Source organism: Aedes albopictus, chromosome 1, assembly GCF_035046485.1.
Source record: "Aedes albopictus strain Foshan chromosome 1, AalbF5, whole genome shotgun sequence".
In the NCBI taxonomy this organism is placed as follows: domain Eukaryota; kingdom Metazoa; phylum Arthropoda; class Insecta; order Diptera; family Culicidae; genus Aedes; species Aedes albopictus.
In genome coordinates, this window is record NC_085136.1 from 44,594,978 (window position 1) to 44,616,752 (window position 21,775).

Consider the following 21,775-nt stretch of genomic DNA (forward strand, 5'->3'; position numbering starts at 1 on the left):
AGGTAATTCCCATAATTTTTTCTAGGACCAACCCCACCGAAAGCTCCCCCATCGGAAACGCCCTGGGACCCGGGAGTCGGAAGAGGCCTTGAGTGCCCACCCCGGAAGCGGCCGCTGGCTCTAGACCAGCCGCTTGGGGCTTTGGCCCGTCCCCGTCTGGGACGGCGCAAGAAACTCCCGGGGTCAAATTTAGTTTCACATTTTACGAACGTTAATGGCTGCCAGAAATAAATTTGTTAACTTTCTGTAGGGATCAACCGAGTTGATATTGGGCCTGTTAGGCAGCTGATGGATCATCAATCGCCAGATCTCTAACAGAAAGTGGGCCGCGAGCGCCCGTAAAATGCTGGATAAGTATCGCTATCCTGCGGTTGAGAAACTCAAATATGACATAAATGCAAGATATTTATTTATTGAATATACAATTTTTGAACTGAAAAACTTTGACCCGTAAGTGTACTGCAAATAATAAGCTTTGTTTTATCCAAGGGGAATGACATATCCTTTTCTAACCGGAATATCCGCATTTATCCGTTTCTAACCGTCGCTAACCGTTGCTAAGCGAGCTGCTAAGTGAGCAGCGGTTAGACACGGTTAGCGACGGTTAGAAACGGATAAATGCGGATATTCCGGTTAGAAAAGGATATGTCATTCCCCTTGGTTTTATCTCTGGAATGTTGAAATCTCGATTGAAACTATTGCTTGAGAATCACTCCCGGCTGTTGCGGTCACTGCGACGGCGATAGAGCATGCACCGACACGTTTTTGTTGATATGTCCTCGTTTAATCACGTGGGGGATTTTCTTCGGAACCATGCTGGAAAATGGAAAAGAAAAAAAAAATGTGAGTAATCATCAAGTACTCATATTTTAAAGTTGCATCTCACCTAATACAATCGATGATGGGACAAACGGAGAGGCACAGATTACATCCAGTGCAATCGTCCGTCACGTGCGGCAGATGCGTCACCGAGTCGAATTGGATTGCCTGGTAGCCAGAGTCAGCACAGGTCATGTAGCACTTGCCACAGTTGATGCAGAGGTCCTGAGAAAGAACGAAAAAAATGCCGTCAGTGAGAACATACAAAAGTCATGTCTGTAACAACTTACATCATCGATCAGCGCCACAACCTGCTTTTTGTTGTCCAAGCTCTTGTACGAGCCGACCTTCGGCAGAGCGGCTCCCAAAACGTCCTTGATCTTTGGCGCAGGATTCGACTGCTTTGCAACGTCTCCGTTCGTAACGGCTTCAACTTCTTCGGCACATGGATCCCACATCGGGCCCTTCTCCAGCCGCATCTGAGCCAGCTTCTCCTCGCGCTTCTTCTTATACTCGCCAAAGTGTAACAGTGGCTTACCGTCGTCGTCCTTCAAGGGTGCAACGGGCTTACCCTTTTGGAGCTTCTGCAGTGGAGGCGACTGACCGTCCCACGCTAGGCTCTCCGGTGGAGGGTTCGACTTCAGGTACAGCAGAGCCTTCAGGCCAAGGATGTAGTCTTCAACGACGGTGAAGTCCTGGTTCTGGATCGAGGAGCAGATTTGCAGGATGGGAGCGCCACATTGAATGAACTGCAGGGCAACGTCAGCCGAGTCAATGCCACCGATGCCGCAGATTGGGAATCCGGGCATTTTGTTGCCGATCAGAGAGATAGCTCGAAGGGCTTGTGGACGAGTTGCGTTTCCGGAGACACCTCCGTAGGTGGTGCGCTTTTCAACGCCCACCGCCGGCCATGGAGTAGTGTCCGCCTTGAGGGACATCAATCCCTGTACGGTGTTGATGGCGGAGACTCCGTCCGCTTTGCCTCGCTGAGCGGCTTGTGCGATCGACACGATGTCCGTGATGTTCGGCGTAAGTTTGACGAAGAACGGAATTTTGACGGCTGCGCGAACCCAGAGGGAGATGTTGTAGACCAGCTTGGGGTCTTGACCGCAGGCTAAGCCCATGCCGGATTCTCCCATGCCGTGGGGGCATGAGAGGTTTAGCTCGAGCATATCGGCTCCAGCGGCTTCCGCACGCTTGGCCAGTTCGGTCCAGTCCTCCTCGTTGTACGTGCACATGATACTGGCGATGACTACCTTGGTTGGGAAGTCACGTTTGAGCTCCTGAATACCTGTGAGCCAATAGTCGGCGCACTTTTCTGAAATCAGCTCGATGTTCAGGAAGGCACCCTGCTGCGGTCCGAAGGTGTGCCCGGAGGTGACACCTCGCACGATACGTGGACTGACGTTGGTCACCATGTCCTTGTCGAGGGCAAAGGTCTTGGTGACGGCAAAGCCCCAACCTTGCTCGAAAGCGCGGCGGATCATAGCGGTAGCCGTGGTTGGAGGAGCCGAGGCCAATCCGAAGGGATTCTCAAACTTTACGCCGCAGACCTCTACCGAAAGGTCGACATTGTCGATCTCGGTGTAAAACAGTGGGAGCCTTGGGGTGGTTTCGAAGGGAATGCCTTGGAGGTAGCAATGGATGTACCAGGCGGCAGTTTTGCCATCGTTGACGGATTCTACGGTGGTTTCTGCGGCTCCGGCCAGATCACCTCCGCAGAATACGGATTGGACTGGGGTTTGCTGTGTCTTGGAGTTCACTTCAGGGAGGTTCCAGCGGTTCAGCGGGACTGGGCTAAGGGCGTCGATCGCTGGAATTGGAAAAGAAGGTTAAGTCGCGTAAACTTGAGGCAGCAATTCAACTCACTATCTTTATCACTCAATCCGGACCCGAAAGCGGAGATGACGTAGTTGGCCTTCAAACGGGTGATTTGATCCGGGTCCTGTATCCAGTTGCCTGCGTCGTCCTGTTCGGTGCGGAAGAACTCCAGCGCGGCGATCTTTCCGTCCTTCATGATCACCTCCTTCGGGGCCATGAACGGGATGAACTCACAGCGTTCCTCGCGAGCCAGCTCGACCTCTTCCGGTACGGCGCGGATGTTGTTGTTGCCTCTGCGGAAGCAGACGAACACCCGGCGGGCACCACAGCGAAGTGCCGAAGTGGCGCAATCGAAAGCGGTGTCGCCAGCGCCCAGGACGATCACGTTACCGGAAAGAGCGGGCAGGGCTTGGGCAGCTGTTGCTTTGCACGGGCAAAGACCGGGCTTGCTTCCGTCGGACACCTGCGGTAAGAAGTTCTTGGACGTGTAGAAGCCTTGCTCTGGGGTGAGGCCTTCGAATATCTTATCGATTTTGGGTTGGGGAAGTCCGATTCCAAGGAACACGGCGTCGTTTCCGGAGTCGAGGAGACCTTGAACAGTGAGGTCACTGGTTGATAGGGAACGTCCAGTCTCGATCTTAACGCCTAGATCTTTGACGAGTTGGATTTCGAAGTCGACAACTTCGATGGGTAGACGGTATTGGGGGATTTCGGCAGAGCTGAGGCCTCCAAGGTAGCTGCGGCGTTCGTAGATGGTGATGTCCTTGTAGCCGAGACGACCCAGGAACGTGGCACAGGACAGCGATGCAGGTCCACCTCCGAGAAGGGCTACCTTCTTGTTCGGGAACTTGAGGGGAGCCACGTTCGGTGGGACGATCTGGTGCAGTCCCATCCGTTTGAAGACTTCGGTGGCGAACTGCTGTAGGCCTCCGATATTGATGGCGCCTTCTTCGGCCGCTTGCAGGTTGCAGCCGCCAACGCAGAGGTCCGAAGTTGGGCACACCATGCCGCAGGTCAGCCCCAGCGGGTTGTCCGAGAAGATGGCCTTCGCCGCACCGTAGTAGTTCTTGTTGGCAATGCTGGTGATAAAGCTCTTGATGTCCAGCTGGGTCGGGCAGGACTTCTGGCACGGAGCGTCGGCGCACTTGAGGCAGCGGGCCGCTTCGCGTAGGGCCGCACGCTCCGACAGGGTCGTGTGCTTGATGTCCGAGAAGTCATTGGTCAGCGGAGTGCAGCTCGTACAGGACCGGTCGGTGTTCCGCTTCCAGTGCTTCTTGTTGACCTTGGTCACGGTGGTCGGCACTAGCGATCCGTGGGACTTGACGCGCGGGTTGAGGGCCAACAGGCTCTGCGTTGAGGGGTTTGAAAGGAAATTAGTGTGAAGTACTTTGGAAGATGTGATGTTTACTAAAGATCATCATCTTATCCTTGATGAAAAGGTATGACGTTAATGTAAGGTGAGACCATTCCATGCTATTCTTACTTTTAACTCAATGGAAAGGTACTGGAAAAACAAAATTCCTGAAACAATGCAAACAATAGGGGCCGCACCCTATGACATAATTTTAATTTTTGCAATATCTCTTATCTAAATTACCGAATTCAACCGAGGTTATCTCATAGGCAACTTGTTGCCAAAAGCCAGCGTCTATTTACTAAAGCTAATTCTTCGGAGTAATAAGAGGTATCATAAAAACTGAGATAATGGTCGGCTGATAAGAGAACTCATCGCCATTTCACTATCTGCTACCACACACCACACTGACTGGCTGGCTGGCCGCCGTCCGTCATCCTATCGCACTCGCGTGTGTGCCTCTTCGAACAGGAATGGGGTTCATCAATATTGGCCCGCGCTTTGGCCGAGGTTTTGACGTCGTCGTAGTCGGTTATCGCGTGTTGTCAGTCCCCACCCAATCTACTTCAAATATATGTGGCGAATTACAGCTGCTAGTCGGCATCAATCGCGTCCAATCATATGAATAACAAGGTCAGTTGAGATTGATTGCGAACTGTCCCCGAGCGGGGATAACGGTGAAGAATGCGAAATAGAAGGGAAATGTTTTGAGACTGGAAAATGTTGAAAGGTAAGCAAGACAACACTGCATTGACAACCTGCAAATGGGAGTTGAAAGTTCATTTAGGTTCGTCCGGACATCACGACACTTACTTGATCGATCAAAATCAGAATGGACTTATCCACCGATGAACCAAATTCATCGCGGTCCGAGAATTTTGACACTAGAGCGGGGTCTGTTCCAATCAGAATCGTCCAATTCTGATTGGAACGGCCCCGCTCTAGTGTCAAAATTCTCGGACTGCGATGAATTCGATTCATTGGTGGATAAGTCCATTATTTATGGATTTATTCACCGATGAACCGAATTCATCGCGGTCCGAGAATTTTGACACTAGAGCGAGGCCATTCCCAATCAGAATCGTTCAATTCTGATTGGAAACGGCCCCGCAATGGACCTATCCAACGATGAACCGCATTCATCGTGGTCCGAGAATTTTGACATTAGAGCGGGGCCGTTTCCAATCAGAATTGGACGATTCTCTAGGGTCAAAATTCTCGGACCGCGATGAATTCGGTTCATCGGTGGATAAGTCCATAGTGTCAAAATTCTCGGACCGCGATGAATTCGGTTTATCGGTGGATAAGTCCATGGACTTATCCACAAGTGAACAGAATTCACTCAGTCCGAGAATGTTGACACTAGCGCCATTTCTAATCAGAATCGTCCAACTCACGCCAACTAACAGCAAGAAATGAACCGGTAACTGCGGGTCATGTTTACTAATGCCGTTTTTCTTTTTGATCCAGTTCCAACCTGGGTTGGAACTGGATAAGATCACAGTTTCAACCCCAATCCGACTCCGGTTTCGCTTGTACTAAAGTTTGTTTGAGTTTGTTTGCTTACACATTTTCCGCCAATCCAGTTCCAACCCAGTTTCAAAAAGAAAAACGGAATAAAACTATTTATGGACTTATCCACCAATGAACTGAATTCATCACGGTCCGAGAATTTTGACACTAGAGCGGGACCATTCCCAATCAGAATTGTTCAATTCTGATTGGAAGTCGTTCAATTCCGATTGGAAGCGGCCCCGCTCTAGTGGCCAAATTCTTGGACCGCGATGAACTCGGTTTATCGGTGGATAAGTCCATCACATCTCGCATCCGGTGAACATCCAGTGAACTTCCGGTCATTAGAAGTTCATAAATATGTCATTTTGTGTAAACAGTGTCCACGTTTAAAGAAAAGAATTACCTAGTAACCCGATTAAAAAAGAAAACCACGGATAAGTCCATGAAATAAATCATTCTTTCTTTGGATGTCAAAGAAGGCTTCTTTTCGAACGAGGGGTATAACATTTGTCAAAATGTCAAGCAGTTTTGTCACAAATGTCACATTTTACCCCATTTTCCCCACAAATAATGCGTAAATGGAGTAAGTAAATAAACAGAACAATGTTTAGAACCCTTTTCAAGCCCGGAGGGCCCACGCCTTCATTACTGCATGGGACCGGGACGTTAACCCTGTTCATTCGAGTCTCGCGCGCGCCTACTGCGCTGTGTTGTTTTCAAACAACCGTACAAACATTGTCAAAACAACTTGTTTACGTGTTTAATTAGAGCACTATGATTGCACAGTTGATAGAATCAAAAACGGTGATATGATGATGATGATGCAGAAAAAATAACGCAGAAGGCCGTGCTAATTCACTTACCTCGATGTCCGGCAAATCCTTGCTGGTCAAAACACTAGCACAACTCATGCTGAGATGTTTTTCCCTCCGACAGGTGGTGGTGTTAGATAAGCAGATACAAAAATCAGTTGACCGATCTCGTACGATGCCAGGCGATTAGCACACCCTCTTATCGAGTGTGCTCGAAGATAATCGTTCGATGAAACAATCGGGGGGTTTATTTACCTACAGACGAAAATAGAAATCAAAGTCAATGAACGGGCGGGAAGCGTTGATGTTTCCCTGGCAACAGAACACCCCCGATGCGATGATAACGGCTGGTCGGAGCACGTAGGACATTTGTCAGGTTTTTGTTGTTTCTCGCGCTCTGCTCAACACAAAGCGGAGCTGTCTGTCTGACTGTTATCCGAGCAGTATTTTGAATAAAAAAACAGCTATCATCAAGCGCGTCGAAAAAAAAAAGTTCTCCCGTGTTTCCATGCTCGCTTCGCGGTTGTCCCCGGTGACAAGACAATATGTAGGGGGAATAGGGGGACTCGGCTTGATACGCGCCGTTGGGGTAAAATGATCCACCTTGATATCTTTCCGATACTAATAGTTGTCTATTACAAAGTTCCACAAGCAAAACAATAGAAATACAGTAGACGTTCGCTCGGTGCAAACGGTTTAACTGCAAGTCCGCTAAGTGCAACTATTTTGCAGTTATCGCACCGCTATCTGTCAAAAACAAAACGTCAACAGAGTTGCGATGTTTTTCGGATGCACTACAGCTGCATTGCGATGTTTTTGACTGGCTGCGTCCAGCAGCATTTGACAACTGTTTGACGGCTGTCAGTCGTTGCAGTTAGCGAATTTCATTCGGTAACTGAAACGTAAACATGCTGCACTTATCGAACGTCTACTGTATTTATATAACATTTTTCCAAAACAATGATTCAGGGCTTAAATCGAGTTATTCCTCAAAGGGGTACGTTCAACCCCGATCTCCCCTAATAATACTGCGGGTGTCACATTTGTATCGGACGCGGCCTTGAGCGTCGAAACCTGTTCGCGATTTTTTCGCCTATGTTCTAACTTCTAGCGGACACGCTGCTCGTGTATCGCCGTGCCGTGTTCTTGTTTTTCTTCCAATCATAGTAGGCGTTACACGTCGCAATAAGACGTGATGGCGCTTGCTATGTTCGGATAATAATTCATATCGTCGCGAGGAATTATGCCGCAGCTTGCTGCTATATGAGGACCACGTGAGGCGCAAATTTCACATTCATTTCACGCGCCTAATTCTAATTGGACAGAACGAAACGCCAGGCCACCCAGCATGATCGGATTCCGTACGTTCTTCGCCGTCGCGACGTCACCGCCATCGTCGCATTACATGAATTAATCAAACGTAATTTATTGGCCTACTACGTTCGCTCTGTTCTGGTATCTGGTCCACATGCGGGCGCCCAACCACCACTTGAACCAATTATTCATTCTGCGCCTCTTCCAAGCAGGTGATTCGACTGTCTCCGCGCGCCTTCGCCTAGTCCCATCATCTGGAAAGCCTCTTAACGATATCAATTTCACGGATTGCTGCCACGCTGTCGTCCGCAATTTCACTCAGCCTCCAAATCCTGCGCAAGCTCTTCTGACGTGGAAGAATTTTCAAAGTCCCGAAACACTAGAGAACACTCTTTCACTCCCAACTTTTCTCCAAGTAATCATCCCCACTAGGTTAGGTATAAGGGGAGCCACGATACTAACCTTCCAAACGGTTCGACGGTCACGATTAGACTGATGGTTCCTGGCTAGCTAGAGTTGTCGCCTAACCACGACAGTCCTGCTAGTCGTTCGCGCAGGCCGTCCTATCGCATCGTAGCATGCTTCGCACTCGGATAGAAACCTTGCTCGGTTTGCGCTAGATAGTAGGCCGGTTATCAGTGTTCTGCGCAGATTTGGAGTTGTGTGCGCAATCCGCTCACTGATACCGCGCTGCCACGAAGAGAGAGCTAACCTAGAGACTCTCTCCCGCTCTCGTCCGACGAGCGAGAGGACTAACGGCATTTCCCTTTGTGTCAGTCCATTCTAAATAAATAGAGTGCGCGTTTTACGGTCACTGCTGCATCAGGACAGGAGGATAGACGGATGATTGGCAGTATGATTGACGCTTGTTGGGCGCGGGTTGCTGTACGATGCACTTGACAAGCATGATCACTGCTGGTTTGACGATATAGGTGAAGGTGAATGTGTGAGGAAGGGATAGTGCAAGGCAAATGACATAATAATCAAGTCACGTTTTAGTCAGCTGAGCAAGTACAGGCTGTAAACGTGTTGGGAGTTTTCTCTTACCTATACAGAAGGAAATGGGGAAGTGCTACTCTCTCGTTTACTTTAGATCATAGATCTGGTAAGGTAGATTCTGTTGGAGAGTATCAAAGCAATCATTGAATTAATTTGAATTGCAATTGATGTTGGCTAGCAACCCATATGTCGAATTCGTTTTTGAACCTGGGTTGGAACTGGATCGGCGGAAAATGTGTAAACAAACAACGTCAAACAAACTTTAGTACAAGCGAAACCGAAGTCGGGTTGGGGTTGAAACTGTGATCTGATCCAGTTCCAACCCAGGTTGGAACTGAATCAAAAACGAAAACGACAATAGTAATGCCGTTTTTCTTTATTATCCAGTTCCAACCTGGGTTGGAACTGGATCAGATCACAGTTTCAACCCCAACCCGACTTCGGTTTCGCTTGTACTAAAGTTTGTTTGACGTTGTTTGTTTACACATTTTCCGCCAATCCAGTTCCAACCCAGGTTAAAAAAGAAAAACGGCATAACTCTTAGCAACGGGTAAACAAACTCGGGTTGTAAATACCTAGCATTGTCAGAATTTTCTCTAGTTTTTAAGTTTCCTTGAATAAAGAAATACAACATTTGGCGACGAGAAGTAATGAATCCACCGTTGGAGGAAGAGCTGCTGAATCAAGAATCAGGATGGTAAAATCTGGAGAAGCCCAACGGGTAAACAAACTCGGGTTATAAATACCTAGCATTGTCAGAATTTTCTCTAGTTTTTAAGTTTCCTTGAATAAAGAAATACCAAGAGAAATACAACATTTGGCGACGAGAAGTAACGTAAGAAGCTGAATCAAGAATGAGGATGGCAAAATCTGGAGAAGCCCACATTTAAGACCTCTACCAGCAAATCCTGGACCAGAATTGGCAGATGGCGGAACAAAACGCTCGGATGATGCAGATGATGGAACGCTTCGGCATTCAAGAAAACGGTTCCCATCGGCCCACGGATAGTCCGGAATTTATCACCGAATCTCTGGCTTCCAACATCCGGGAGTTCGTGTACGACCCGGAGAATGGTCTCGTTTTCGACCGTTGGTACCGGAAGTACGAAGACCTCTTCCTGAAGGACGGCGCGAAGTTGGACGATGCTGCGAAAGTGCGATTGTTGCTGCGGATCCTCAGCGTGCTTGTCCACGATAAGTACGTCAATTTCGTGCTGCCAAGCCACCGCCGTGACTACACATTCGAGGAGACGGTGAAGAAACGTTGCTCAGCAAGCGCTACCTGTGTTTCCAGTTGGCCAGGAACGACGTCGACGATTTCCTGACGCACGCTGGAACGGTCAATACGTGCTGCGAAGACTTCGACCTCAGCAACATCACGGCGGATCAATTCAAGAGCCTGATTTTCATCTGCGGGTTACGATCTTCCAAGGACACTGACATCCGGACGAGACTCCTTTCCAACTTTCGCAGCAGATGCTTGGTCGGAACATCAAGACAGTTCTGGATGTTCTACACGACTGTCGTAATCGCAGCAGCTATCAAACTGATTGACTGGTCGCTGTGAGGAGAACTCTTTGATATCTCACTGCGGGCCGACAACCATGCACTTCGAAGAAGCTGTTTTTTTTCGAACCTTCCCTTCGACGTTCCGACGGCTCATCGGAGCGGCAATTCTGCACTGAAGCCCGTGGTCCGCAATCATCGCAAGCATGGTGCGGTTCCACGTGATTTCAAGAAAGGTGACGAGGTCTACGCCAAGCAACACGAAGTGGCAGTGGGCTTCCGGCGTAATCATCGAAGTCATCGGACGTGTCAATTACAATGTGCTCATGGACGACTGGCACGGGCGGAAGAAGCTCATCCGAAGTCACTCCAACCAACTCAAATTCCGTTCCAGTGAAAAGGCTTCCATGGAAGAAGATTCGGCACCGCTAGGAATTCTTGTTGTATTGTTTGGCCTACAATCCTCAAGACCACCAGAAGTGCCTGGAACACTAATTCATCAAGTTGGACCACAATCCAGAACAATACTTGAAGAATTGCCAGCAGCTGCCAATCCGGCAGCCGGTGAGGAATCTGAGGAAGATGGAGTAGTTTCGGCTCATTCCGAGCAAGCTGATTCCGAAGTAGAAGTAAGTCAATCCGACTCGCAGCAGGATGAAGATGACCAACAACCACCCGATTCCATTCCAGAGCCTCCTTCGGTTCGGCCTCAGTATGCCTTCAATATTCGAGCCGTACCTGTTCTGGACTGGAAATAAGAAGGGAGGAATGCTGTTACCTAGCATTGTCAGAATTTTCTCAAGTTCTTAAGTTTCCTTGAATAAAGAAGTACAACAGATTCTTACAAAGATAGCAGCATAAACCGATCAGTGTTCACATCATAAAAGAAAGTAAACAAAAGCTAGAAAAGTTGTTTTGAAAAGTAGGTTACGAAGTGAAATTACGTCCGTGAACTATTGTCGCGGTTGAAATCCGAAGTTTCTCCACACCTGACAATCGAATTTTCTCAAAATCCATACGTGGAACCTAACGTCGGACGTAGTGCGCTGGACAGAGGACCTGGCCCTCTATCCAGCGCACTGTGCTCGACGTACGTCCGACAAACTGTTAAGGAGAAAAATCGATTTTCGCGTGTCAAAAATTCCGATTTTCAACTGCACTAACAATATCACCGGGAAAATACAGGATTATCGAAGACAATCGTAAAAACACATAAGGCATTTTATGAGACGTTTCAAATCAGCTGTTTTTTGAATGTTTTCCAGTTTTGAAGTCCAACCGCTGGGCCCATTTATTTACATTTTCGCTAGCATAACATGTGACACAGGCCCATCAAATAAACGGGGTTCATTCATCTGCAAAAATGCGTCAATCCGCCCACTATAATCAATATCCGTAGACCGTGGGGAGGTTTTTTTCATCTGCTATGGATATCATGCACCTCGGGGGATTGATAAATGCCACATTAGAAATCAAAACATTTCTGTCAGCAAAAATCTGATTGGGGCTCACCTTCTTCTTCTCTTCTTCTTCTTCTTATTTCTGGCGAGCCGACACCGTTTGGCATCAGCTCTAGTTTAACGTCCGCCTATTTCTGGTACTAAGCCTAAACACGGACGGTCAGGGAGACATCCACACACACCTGACACCCTACATATCGAACCCATCAACACATGGGCCGGGACCTACGGCTTTACTTCCTATCCGAGGGAAGGCGTAATCAGATATTTTTGTCTCAGAAATACCGACGGCGTCGACTAGGATTGAACCTAGACCGACTGGGGTGAGAGGCAACCACGCTTACCACTACACCACCGACGCCGCTAAGGGCTCACCACATGTTATGCTACTTTTCGCGAAAACAAAAACATCAAATGTAAACAATAACAATGAGCGGCCCATCGGTAGCACGTCTCGTAAAATAGCTTAATAAGCTGACGTTGCGAGTCGTTTATTAAATTTTACTCTGCTAGGGGAACAAGGTACATTAAATATAACAAGGTATGAGGTTTCTGTTCTGAATTGATAAAATTTATTTAAACATTTAATGTCAACAAAGAATCAAAATATGTATGAGCTTGTAAGGTAGGGTTGGCAAAAGGGATTCAGTTGGCGATGTTTTCCTACTTTCAGTGATTACGGATATTAAAAAAAGTTCGGAAATTGAGTTTCCGTCTATTGTTCTTCAACAGTCAGTTATCACATTGGTTTTATTCGTCATTTTTTCATTGCAATTTGGGGGTCTTCCACAAGTACATCTCCACACTTAACGCATACACACACAAGTAAAACTGCAAAGAACTTACGAATCAACACACTTTTGAGCAAAAATGTATTTTTGGTTTTGATTTGCCATCGATCCTAAAACATGAACATATACATCTTCGATCTATCTGTAAAACGTGGAAAAACATCAAATTCGAGCAATTGGTTTTGATGAACTGTATCGCCAGCAGAGCGATTCGAATTCGAAGCGCCAGCACTTAGCGTTGGATAACAGCAAACACAAGGGAGAATCACACGAAGGTAAATATGAACAGATGGGTGGGCTTGGGTACATTCGATCCAATGTCGAACATCGTCGTTGTTGAGGTGTTTTGGGCTGCTGGCGGTTCTTCTTACGAGTACCGCTCGCTATCACAACCGGTAGCAGTCTTGGGCTGGCTAGTAGAGGAAGCTGACTTTGACCACGTGATCCGAAAACGAAACGTTTCATCCTCGGGGTCGGTTTCGATGATCTGGGGGCGGAAAACAAGAACGAATGAATGGATGAATAACGCGCGCTGACATGTGAGTTTACTTGACAACTAACCTGCGTCACTTGATGGGCGATCCGATTGGAGCTGATCGAGTTGACGATCGAAACGGAACTTGTCACGTGGTCGGAGCCGGTGCTAAACACGATCCTCGGATTCCAGAACCATGATCTCTGCACGCGTGGGTAAATATGTTTAAAAACCTTGGTTAGTTTTGACAGTCCTGATCAAGGTACGCATAGACAAAAGGTGGGAAACTTACCGGAGCGCTGGACGATGCTTCGACCGGCGTAGGCCAGCGAATCGTTTCCGGATATGTCGGAATTGTTTGCGCCGGTTCCTGCTCCGGCCGTATTATTGGGGTTGGCCCTCGATCCGGCTGACTTGGAATCTCCGTCCAGCTGGTCATCATCCGCTCCGCAACGGAAGCAACAGCACAAACACAGGAAAATGCTGGAATGAAGTAGAATCAGCGGAAACAAGGTTAGTAATAACATTAAGGGCGGACGGGACGGTCGAGGAAATATCCGCCATTGCTCTGTTTCTTCTAAGATGGTAATCTCAGATTCTACTTCATAATAATGGAACAAAAATCTATCATTGTGTATGCTCACTTGCAGTGCATATGCTGATTGTTTTTCAGCCTCATCTGTGCGATAGAAATCGAGATTACCATCTTCAAAATCGCGAGGCAAATTGTTAGAAAGAGAGGGAAGATAGGAAAAATAACACAGCGTCCCGATTCACCTTAATTTTATCGAGTAAGTTTTTGATTGACAGCAGAGATTTTCCAAATTAATCGCTGAACAATGCGCAACGGACGCTGTAATAAACATACATTTTTTCGCTTAGTCTCCGTAGTAAAAAAGTACATAAGTGCTCGCGCCAGAAGGTTCGCTATCGTCCCTTTCCTATTAAGCGCAGGCTTCTGTTCAATTTACTTGATAGGTATGTGCCAAGGTAAAATCCTCTTATGAGTGCTCCCCAGATCATAAAACTTCGTCCGTCTGATTTCGTCTCCGCGAGAGGGAGGAGAAGTCGGGTAGAAAATGCACCATTTGAGTACTGATTTGAACATTCGTCGCTTGATTTATGAAATTTGTCAACAGAAGGTCGAAGGAGAAATCTTTCGAAACATGAAATATTTCAAAATTCCATCTCTACTTTTAGGCGGAAAACAATAACAGCAGTACAAACGCCTGAACTTATGCACAATGTTTTTTGTTTTGTATCAAATGTTCCTGCTAGAGTTTTTTTTGTGTAAATTTGTAATTTGAAAACATTCGGAGCGCATCAGTACATCTCACTCCGATTCCTCCCAATATTTTACGGTTCACACGCTCATAAGTGCCAAAGCTTGCCATTTTGGTGCGTGTTTTTTCATCCCCGGATGATAGGCGGCACTCTTGCGTGCCATTTGTATAGACGTTCCCCGTGTCAGTCCTCGCACGTGGTGCCCCCGTAATTGGAAGCGGAAAGTCTATCAGACCGAATCAAAATTTAATGTCGTTTAGGCGTTCGGCTTGAAGCCGAAAGCTGGCCCGGCGCTCGCTCTTGAGATGTCCACTTGTGTTTTGTTCGGTGTTTACTAGAAGTGGCAATATTGGACAGTGTCTGTAACGTCTTCTATTGATTTATATCTCGAAATTTACCATTGCTGTGAGCAGACGCGCCAACTTGGTCAAATTATTGGGGGGGCAAAGCCTGGTTTTTCTGATTTTTTGTATGGGAAATTCGAAAAATCATTCAAAATCGTCAAATATTGGGGGGGCAAAACCATGCTTGCCCCCCCTAAGTTGGCGCCTATGGCTGTGAGCGAGGCGTCGTTTATTAAGTAGCCCTGATTGATTTTTCGTAAACTTTAAAAGACCACTCGTAAGAAACAGAATCTTTTTGAGCGTCCCTAAGAACAAAACTGTCATTTTCTAGGGATGTTCAAAGTCGATTTAATCTTGTACGAGCAGTTTACAGAATTGATGAAAAGTTGAAGCGTTGGCAACAATAACATGCCAAATTCTCGTACTTACCGATGCCGATAGCAGCCAAAGATGTTGAGGAACGCCTGCCGGAAGCGACGGTTCATGAAGCAGTAGGTAATTGGGTTGCAGCACGAGCTGATGTAAGCCATCAGCTGTACCAGCGCAATCCCATTGCTGCTGACGTACTGGTACACGAAGGCCGGCGAGTACAAGTAGACCTGCAAGTAGAGCAAGGGAAGCGAGAAGTTAGGTTTTGATACTAGGACGGACGAGACGTCCAAGAATACATGTTTGCTCATTTTTCGATGATTTTATTGATTTTGGTTGAATGTATATATTTTTTAAATTTTTTGGTCTTGTGTCTTGCCCCTCGATGATTTGATTTCAGTTAATTTTTATTACCGTGCATGTCAGATAGAAACATTTTTAGATCCCCAATTTGAAAAATGTCGAATTTTATCACGTCAAGGTCGACCTTTCATGTCAATAAACTAGATTTGTTTACCATTTGAAATGTTACAAGCTTGCTCATTATTCTTTCGTTTTTCAAATTCGGGAAAAGTACTGTTGCGATAAGAATACAATCGAAGACGGCTAATAACAAGACAGACATCTACCCTCTCGCTCCATATACTTTGGGAGCTACAAGCTCACTAGCGCCGCGAACGACTTCAGGGAACAACATCTAAGCCGAAAAGAGAGATGAGTTTGTGAAATAGGAGTGTTCACGGTGCGGCTTCGGAGTCAGTTTGGCTTTCTATTCCGCAGAACCATTACCTGTTCTGTGGCTTAGTTGGTTAAAGCGCCGGTCTAGCGAATACGGAGTCGTGGGTTCGAATCCAGAACGCGATTTTTTCACAAATTTCATCTCTCAATTTGTCAGTTAGCAACATTTTGTGCCTTCTTATTACAAGTTTTTCCAGTATGTTTCAGACATACCAGCAAACCTGGTAAAATGCCAGTAAAATGGGCAATATGTATCATTGTACAATTACTTGATGGTCTAGTGGCTACCGCTTCTGATGCCTATGCAGACGGCCTTCGCTTCAATCCCTGGCCCGTCCCTTTCCTCATACTTTGTATCTTTCTATACACTTTCTCCATCCCCTCTACATATACAACTCATGAATATACACATGTTCATAGCCATCGTTAAAACAGAAACGGGTTGAAAAGACATTTTCCCTTCCTTCCAAACTTTCATAGCACAGTGTCACTCTATCAGATAATTCCCACGAGTCATGCAATCAAGCGAACTGTGCCACACATCTTCAGAATAATATAACACATAACTCTATCACCTTACCACCTTACTCCTGGCATCCACGTACCAATGTGTGAACCCTTTGCCAACCATATCCCACCAACACTCCCACATCCGCATGAATTTGTGCAGACGCAGAGGTATATTCGGTCTGATGTGGATACAAACGATAGCTATCATCACTTTCTCCCTCTTCACCACATTGACCTGCAGCTTGACGTGGCAGGCGCCATTTGTTGTCTAAACATAGAAGATCACCAACGCTCACACACTGAAGATGCCTGCTAGTCCGCCAATGCATATCTCATTGGTTCCTTGTGTGAGTGTAGCTGGTCTGGCGATACTGGAGTAGCACCTACGGGCCGTCAATCAAGATCAAGCTCAAGCTCCAGATTTTTCTCAGCTCATTGCGCCAGATAGCCCTATGGGACTTCCAATTATTCTCCAAAAATTAAAATCACTTCAGATATTAGTTTGAGACGTGTTGCAGAATTCTTTAGAAAAATTCTTGAAAAGATTCCTTTAAAAATTTGTTCACAGACTCTATCTGGATTACCAAATACGTTCGTCCACTAATTTTTTTTGAAGGTATTTTGAAAATTCGTCCGCAAATTACTTCGTTTATTTTTCCAGAGATTTTTTTTTAGGAATTCCTTCTAAAGAAAAATATTAAGTGTTTCAGCCGGGATTTTCTCCAAAGATTTTTCGGGGATTCCTCCAGAAATTGAGATTTCTCCAAAAACCACTAAGGAGATTTTCCTGCGTAGGGAATTGTTCCACACAATCTTTAGAGAGAAGTGTTAAAATACTCGAACCAAGTGAATTCCATTTATTGGTTGATAAGTTTGGGAAAACTTTTCTTTTTTAGCCAATGAAAATTCACGGTTTTAGAAAGAGTCTCAGGAAATAAAATATTTTCTACACCGATGAACAAGCCAGTTTGGAGACACTCAGAAAGAAACTTGTGCATAAAAAATATTTCCAGACATACAAATAGCGTCTTTGTATGTTTGTTTGTCTTTGAATTGCAAAGAGAAACGAGAACTATACATTGTAATGCATATTTTTGCCTTTTTAAGTTTCAAGATGTACCGTACCTACTTTTGTTTGCTTCTTCCATAAAGTGGCAATTATCTCATCTTTTTTCTCATATTTTCTGCACAGCAACATCATTGTTTGCACACGGCGCGGCGCTTGCTATAGCAATGACAGGTAAGTTATATTTTATTCATCGCCTTGAAGAACTTCAATAGACCCGACGACGCACTATAAGTGGCAATTACTTTCTTTTTCTGTAGTCTTCCGGTGTGGCAGGAAGAGATTTTGATGTGCTTGTTTCTAACTAGTCTATTCATACGAGACGAATAAAGGCTTTTCAAAGCGTTCAAAGCTGAAAAAAAAATAACCATATGCACCGATTTTTAGCATTAGGAACCGAACAAAAAAGTGATAGGAATTAGGTGATGTCACGGTACATACATTTATACCAAATTTTTCCTTGGAGTTAATCAGCAGAGTACACACTATAAGAAAACGTACATAAAAATAAAACGACTCTACGTCATCTAATGAAGACAAAAAAGTGTCACATCGGTATATTTTATTGTTACAAAAATAATTGCTTAAATAATAAAAAGGGTCAGCATCTTTATGCCATAGTAACCTGTATCGATTTTTAGTCGATTGTGGCTTATTGTCATACACAAATAAACACAACACGCGTTTGTTCGGGATTGATCACAATTGTTCTCGACCATTTTTCTAACGGTCATTTTGAATTCCGTTGATGAGATAAGTGGATTCAAGCATGGATCGGGACAATATGCAAAAGTTTTTTGCTACTGTCAACGGTGTGAGGCACAAGACTGCGCCAGTTCTCACCATAATGGCTGCCATGTGAAAGGTGCAGAATACTTGTGGAATGGTTACAACGATTCCAACACCACTCAATTTTACGAGTTCAAAGATGGCATTATGTACTGCAATTATGCCATGAAAATTCTCCATCTTTAGGTTGCGACATCCGTTAGCCTGTGGCTGTAGACAAACTAGAAATCATCAATGGTGAATTCGCAGAATGGATTTTATTTCTGCGTTGCACCTTATTTCCCCATTGTGCTTTGGCTTGAAAGGGCCATCATAGGAAAATGCGTGGCCATCGTAAACAATGAATGCTTTTGTGGCAGTCGTTACCACCCATACACCATTGAAGTCAGGAACTAACGAACATATGCACTTTTAGACAAAGCAAGCAAAATGAAACAGGAAATTACGGTTTGGTTCCGGAAGTTTGCAAACCTGGTGGTCTGAATTAAGTATTGATGGCTTCCCATACAAACTGGTTAAACACACGCAAAAACGGCTACGCTCAAAAATGTGTTCGGCATGCACATTTTTAGTAAACATCCATACCGCACAATGTCTGTGTTGGAAACACACATTTTTTAAAATTGCTCGTACGCTCATATGAGCATGTATTTTGCAATAATTTCGACATGGCAACCTCACTGGGTTTAAAAACCACCTTCAAATACCGAAAAATATTGATAAGGTACACCGGGGCAAGTTGAAACGGGTGGGGCAAGATAAAACACGAAGTTTTGGAATAGATTTCAATAAAATTTGGAAATTTGTCCTTCGCTAAGAGATTGTTTGAATCAAAAACTATGTGTTATGGTGATCAAACTATTTATTATCATTAGAAAACATCATGTTCACCCGCTGTTTCATCTTGCCCCACCCGTTTCAACTTGCCCCGGTGTACCTTATTTTGCAAAAATGTGAGCGTACGAGCAATTTTAAAAGAATGTGTGTTTCCAACACAGTCACTGTGCGTCATGGGTGTTAACTAAAAATGAGAGTTTTTATTTTAGAGAGCATACGAGACCATTAGTGATTGCTGGAAGCCAAACGTAAATCAATGCCTACCTCTTCCTATACTACATTAGTGAACACAAAAGGGTGGCTTTGTTTCCCACATTTTTATTTTTTTTTTGGAAACGAAACACTGTATTAAATTATGCTATTTATTACATACTGACATTCACGGTTCTGCATAATTACTCACGTTTGCCACATTGCAACGGAGGAATTTCTACCCTTCAAATAAGCCTACTAAGCTTGACGAAGGTATGGTGGAAACTGATGGGTGGCAGTTGATGGGTTGCTGGCTTACCCTAGCAACGGTGTCAGACTATCAGTTACCACCACACAGAATGAAAAATTTGTTTAGAGCGACCGGAAAGGTGATCATTAAATTCAGGAATATTTTTAACTCAAATGCTTTCGATAAGTTTGCAGTTTTGACCTGTAAATTTTTTGTTAATCCTTTGTGCAAACTTAAATCATCTTCAGAAGATCCAGATAAGGGCCCATATAGCCGAGGCGGTAAACGCACGGGTATTCAGCATGACCATGCTGAGGGTGACGGGTTCGATTCCCGGTCGGTCCAGGATCTTTTCGTAAAGGAAATTTCCTTGACTTCCTTGGGCATAGAGTATCTTCGTGCCTGCCACACGATATACGCATGCAAAATGGTCATTGGCAGAGGAAGCTCTCAGTTAATAACCCAAGCAACACACATGTTATAATAGAGTTACGACAGCGCAAGTTTTGGTTGTATAGAAGTTTATTTTACGTAATTCCAACATTGTGTTGAAATAACGTAAAATAAACTTCTATACAACCAAAACTTGCGCTGTCGTAACTTTTATATAACATGTGTGTTACTTGGGAACTGTGGAAGTGCTCATAGAACACTAAGCTGAGAAGCAGGCTTTGTCCCAATGAGGACGTTACGCCAAGAAGAGAGAGAGAAGATCCAGATAACATCTTTTGTAAGGACTGTATTAAGGGGTTGAGATTATTTTCTTAATAAATATTTGAATAATGTTCAAATATCTGAAGCAAAGCAAAGCAAAGCAAAGCAAAGCAAAGCAAAGCAAAGCAAAGCAAAGCAAAGCAAAGCAAAGCAAAGCAAAGCAAAGCAAAGCAAAGCAAAGCAAAGCAAAGCAAAGCAAAGCAAAGCAAAGCAAAGCAAAGCAAAGCAAAGCAAAGCAAAGCAAAGCAAAGCAAAGCAAAGCAAAGCAAAGCAAAGCAAAGCAAAGCAAAGCAAAGCAAAGCAAAGCAAAGCAAAGCAAAGCAAAGCAAAGCAAAGCAAAGCAAAGCAAAGCAAAGCAAAGCAAAGCAAAGCAAAGCAAAGCAAAGCAAAGCAAAGCAAAGCAAAGCAAAGCAAAGCAAAGCAAAGCAAAGCAAAGCAAAGCAAAGCAAAGCAAAGCAAAGCAAAGCAAAGCAAAGCAAAGCAAAGCAAAGCAAAGCAAAGCAAAGCAAAGCAAAGCAAAGCAAAGCAAAGCAAAGCAAAGCAAAGCAAAGCAAAGCAAAGCAAAGCAAAGCAAAGCAAAGCAAAGCAAAGCAAAGCAAAGCAAAGCAAAGCAAAGCAAAGCAAAGCAAAGCAAAGCAAAGCAAAGCAAAGCAAAGCAAAGCAAAGCAAAGCAAAGCAAAGCAAAGCAAAGCAAAGCAAAGCAAAGCAAAGCAAAGCAAAGCAAAGCAAAGCAAAGCAAAGCAAAGCAAAGCAAAGCAAAGCAAAGCAAAGCAAAGCAAAGCAAAGCAAAGCAAAGCAAAGCAAAGCAAAGCAAAGCAAAGCAAAGCAAAGCAAAGCAAAGCAAAGCAAAGCAAAGCAAAGCAAAGCAAAGCAAAGCAAAGCAAAGCAAAGCAAAGCAAAGCAAAGCAAAGCAAAGCAAAGCAAAGCAAAGCAAAGCAAAGCAAAGCAAAGCAAAGCAAAGCAAAGCAAAGCAAAGCAAAGCAAAGCAAAGCAAAGCAAAGCAAAGCAAAGCAAAGCAAAGCAAAGCAAAGCAAAGCAAAGCAAAGCAAAGCAAAGCAAAGCAAAGCAAAGCAAAGCAAAGCAAAGCAAAGCAAAGCAAAGCAAAGCAAAGCAAAGCAAAGCAAAGCAAAGCAAAGCAAAGCAAAGCAAAGCAAAGCAAAGCAAAGCAAAGCAAAGCAAAGCAAAGCAAAGCAAAGCAAAGCAAAGCAAAGCAAAGCAAAGCAAAGCAAAGCAAAGCAAAGCAAAGCAAAGCAAAGCAAAGCAAAGCAAAGCAAAGCAAAGCAAAGCAAAGCAAAGCAAAGCAAAGCAAAGCAAAGCAAAGCAAAGCAAAGCAAAGCAAAGCAAAGCAAAGCAAAGCAAAGCAAAGCAAAGCAAAGCAAAGCAAAGCAAAGCAAAGCAAAGCAAAGCAAAGCAAAGCAAAGCAAAGCAAAGCAAAGCAAAGCAAAGCAAAGCAAAGCAAAGCAAAGCAAAGCAAAGCAAAGCAAAGCAAAGCAAAGCAAAGCAAAGCAAAGCAAAGCAAAGCAAAGCAAAGCAAAGCAAAGCAAAGCAAAGCAAAGCAAAGCAAAGCAAAGCAAAGCAAAGCAAAGCAAAGCAAAGCAAAGCAAAGCAAAGCAAAGCAAAGCAAAGCAAAGCAAAGCAAAGCAAAGCAAAGCAAAGCAAAGCAAAGCAAAGCAAAGCAAAGCAAAGCAAAGCAAAGCAAAGCAAAGCAAAGCAAAGCAAAGCAAAGCAAAGCAAAGCAAAGCAAAGCAAAGCAAAGCAAAGCAAAGCAAAGCAAAGCAAAGCAAAGCAAAGCAAAGCAAAGCAAAGCAAAGCAAAG

General features: G+C 44.9%; 2 protein-coding genes across 2 annotated transcripts in view; both read right to left on the reverse strand.

Moving 5' to 3' along the window:
* Positions 1–387: 387 nt before the first annotated feature.
* LOC134284899 (dihydropyrimidine dehydrogenase [NADP(+)]-like) lies at positions 388–8,253 on the reverse strand. Its single transcript, XM_062844439.1, has 7 exons — positions 8,098–8,253; positions 6,373–6,576; positions 2,689–3,988; positions 1,110–2,632; positions 887–1,044; positions 672–816; positions 388–490 (listed from the first exon to the last, which is right to left on the reverse strand). Exons 2-6 carry the CDS (start codon positions 6,418–6,420, stop codon positions 729–731), a joined length of 3,117 nt encoding a protein of 1,038 aa, XP_062700423.1. The 5' UTR covers positions 6,421–6,576; positions 8,098–8,253; the 3' UTR covers positions 388–490; positions 672–728.
* Positions 8,254–12,745: 4,492 nt separating this feature from the next.
* The window catches only part of LOC134284900 (uncharacterized), a 194,001-nt gene continuing 184,971 nt past the window's right edge, over positions 12,746–21,775 (reverse strand). Inside the window, exons 8-11 of the mRNA XM_062844441.1 lie at positions 14,924–15,093; positions 13,159–13,349; positions 12,953–13,069; positions 12,746–12,878 (exon numbers count right to left, since the gene is read on the reverse strand). Of these exons, the coding sequence (XP_062700425.1) occupies positions 13,035–13,069; positions 13,159–13,349; positions 14,924–15,093 (396 nt within the window). The 3' untranslated portion in view covers positions 12,746–12,878; positions 12,953–13,034. The remainder of the gene's footprint in view (positions 12,879–12,952; positions 13,070–13,158; positions 13,350–14,923; positions 15,094–21,775) is intronic.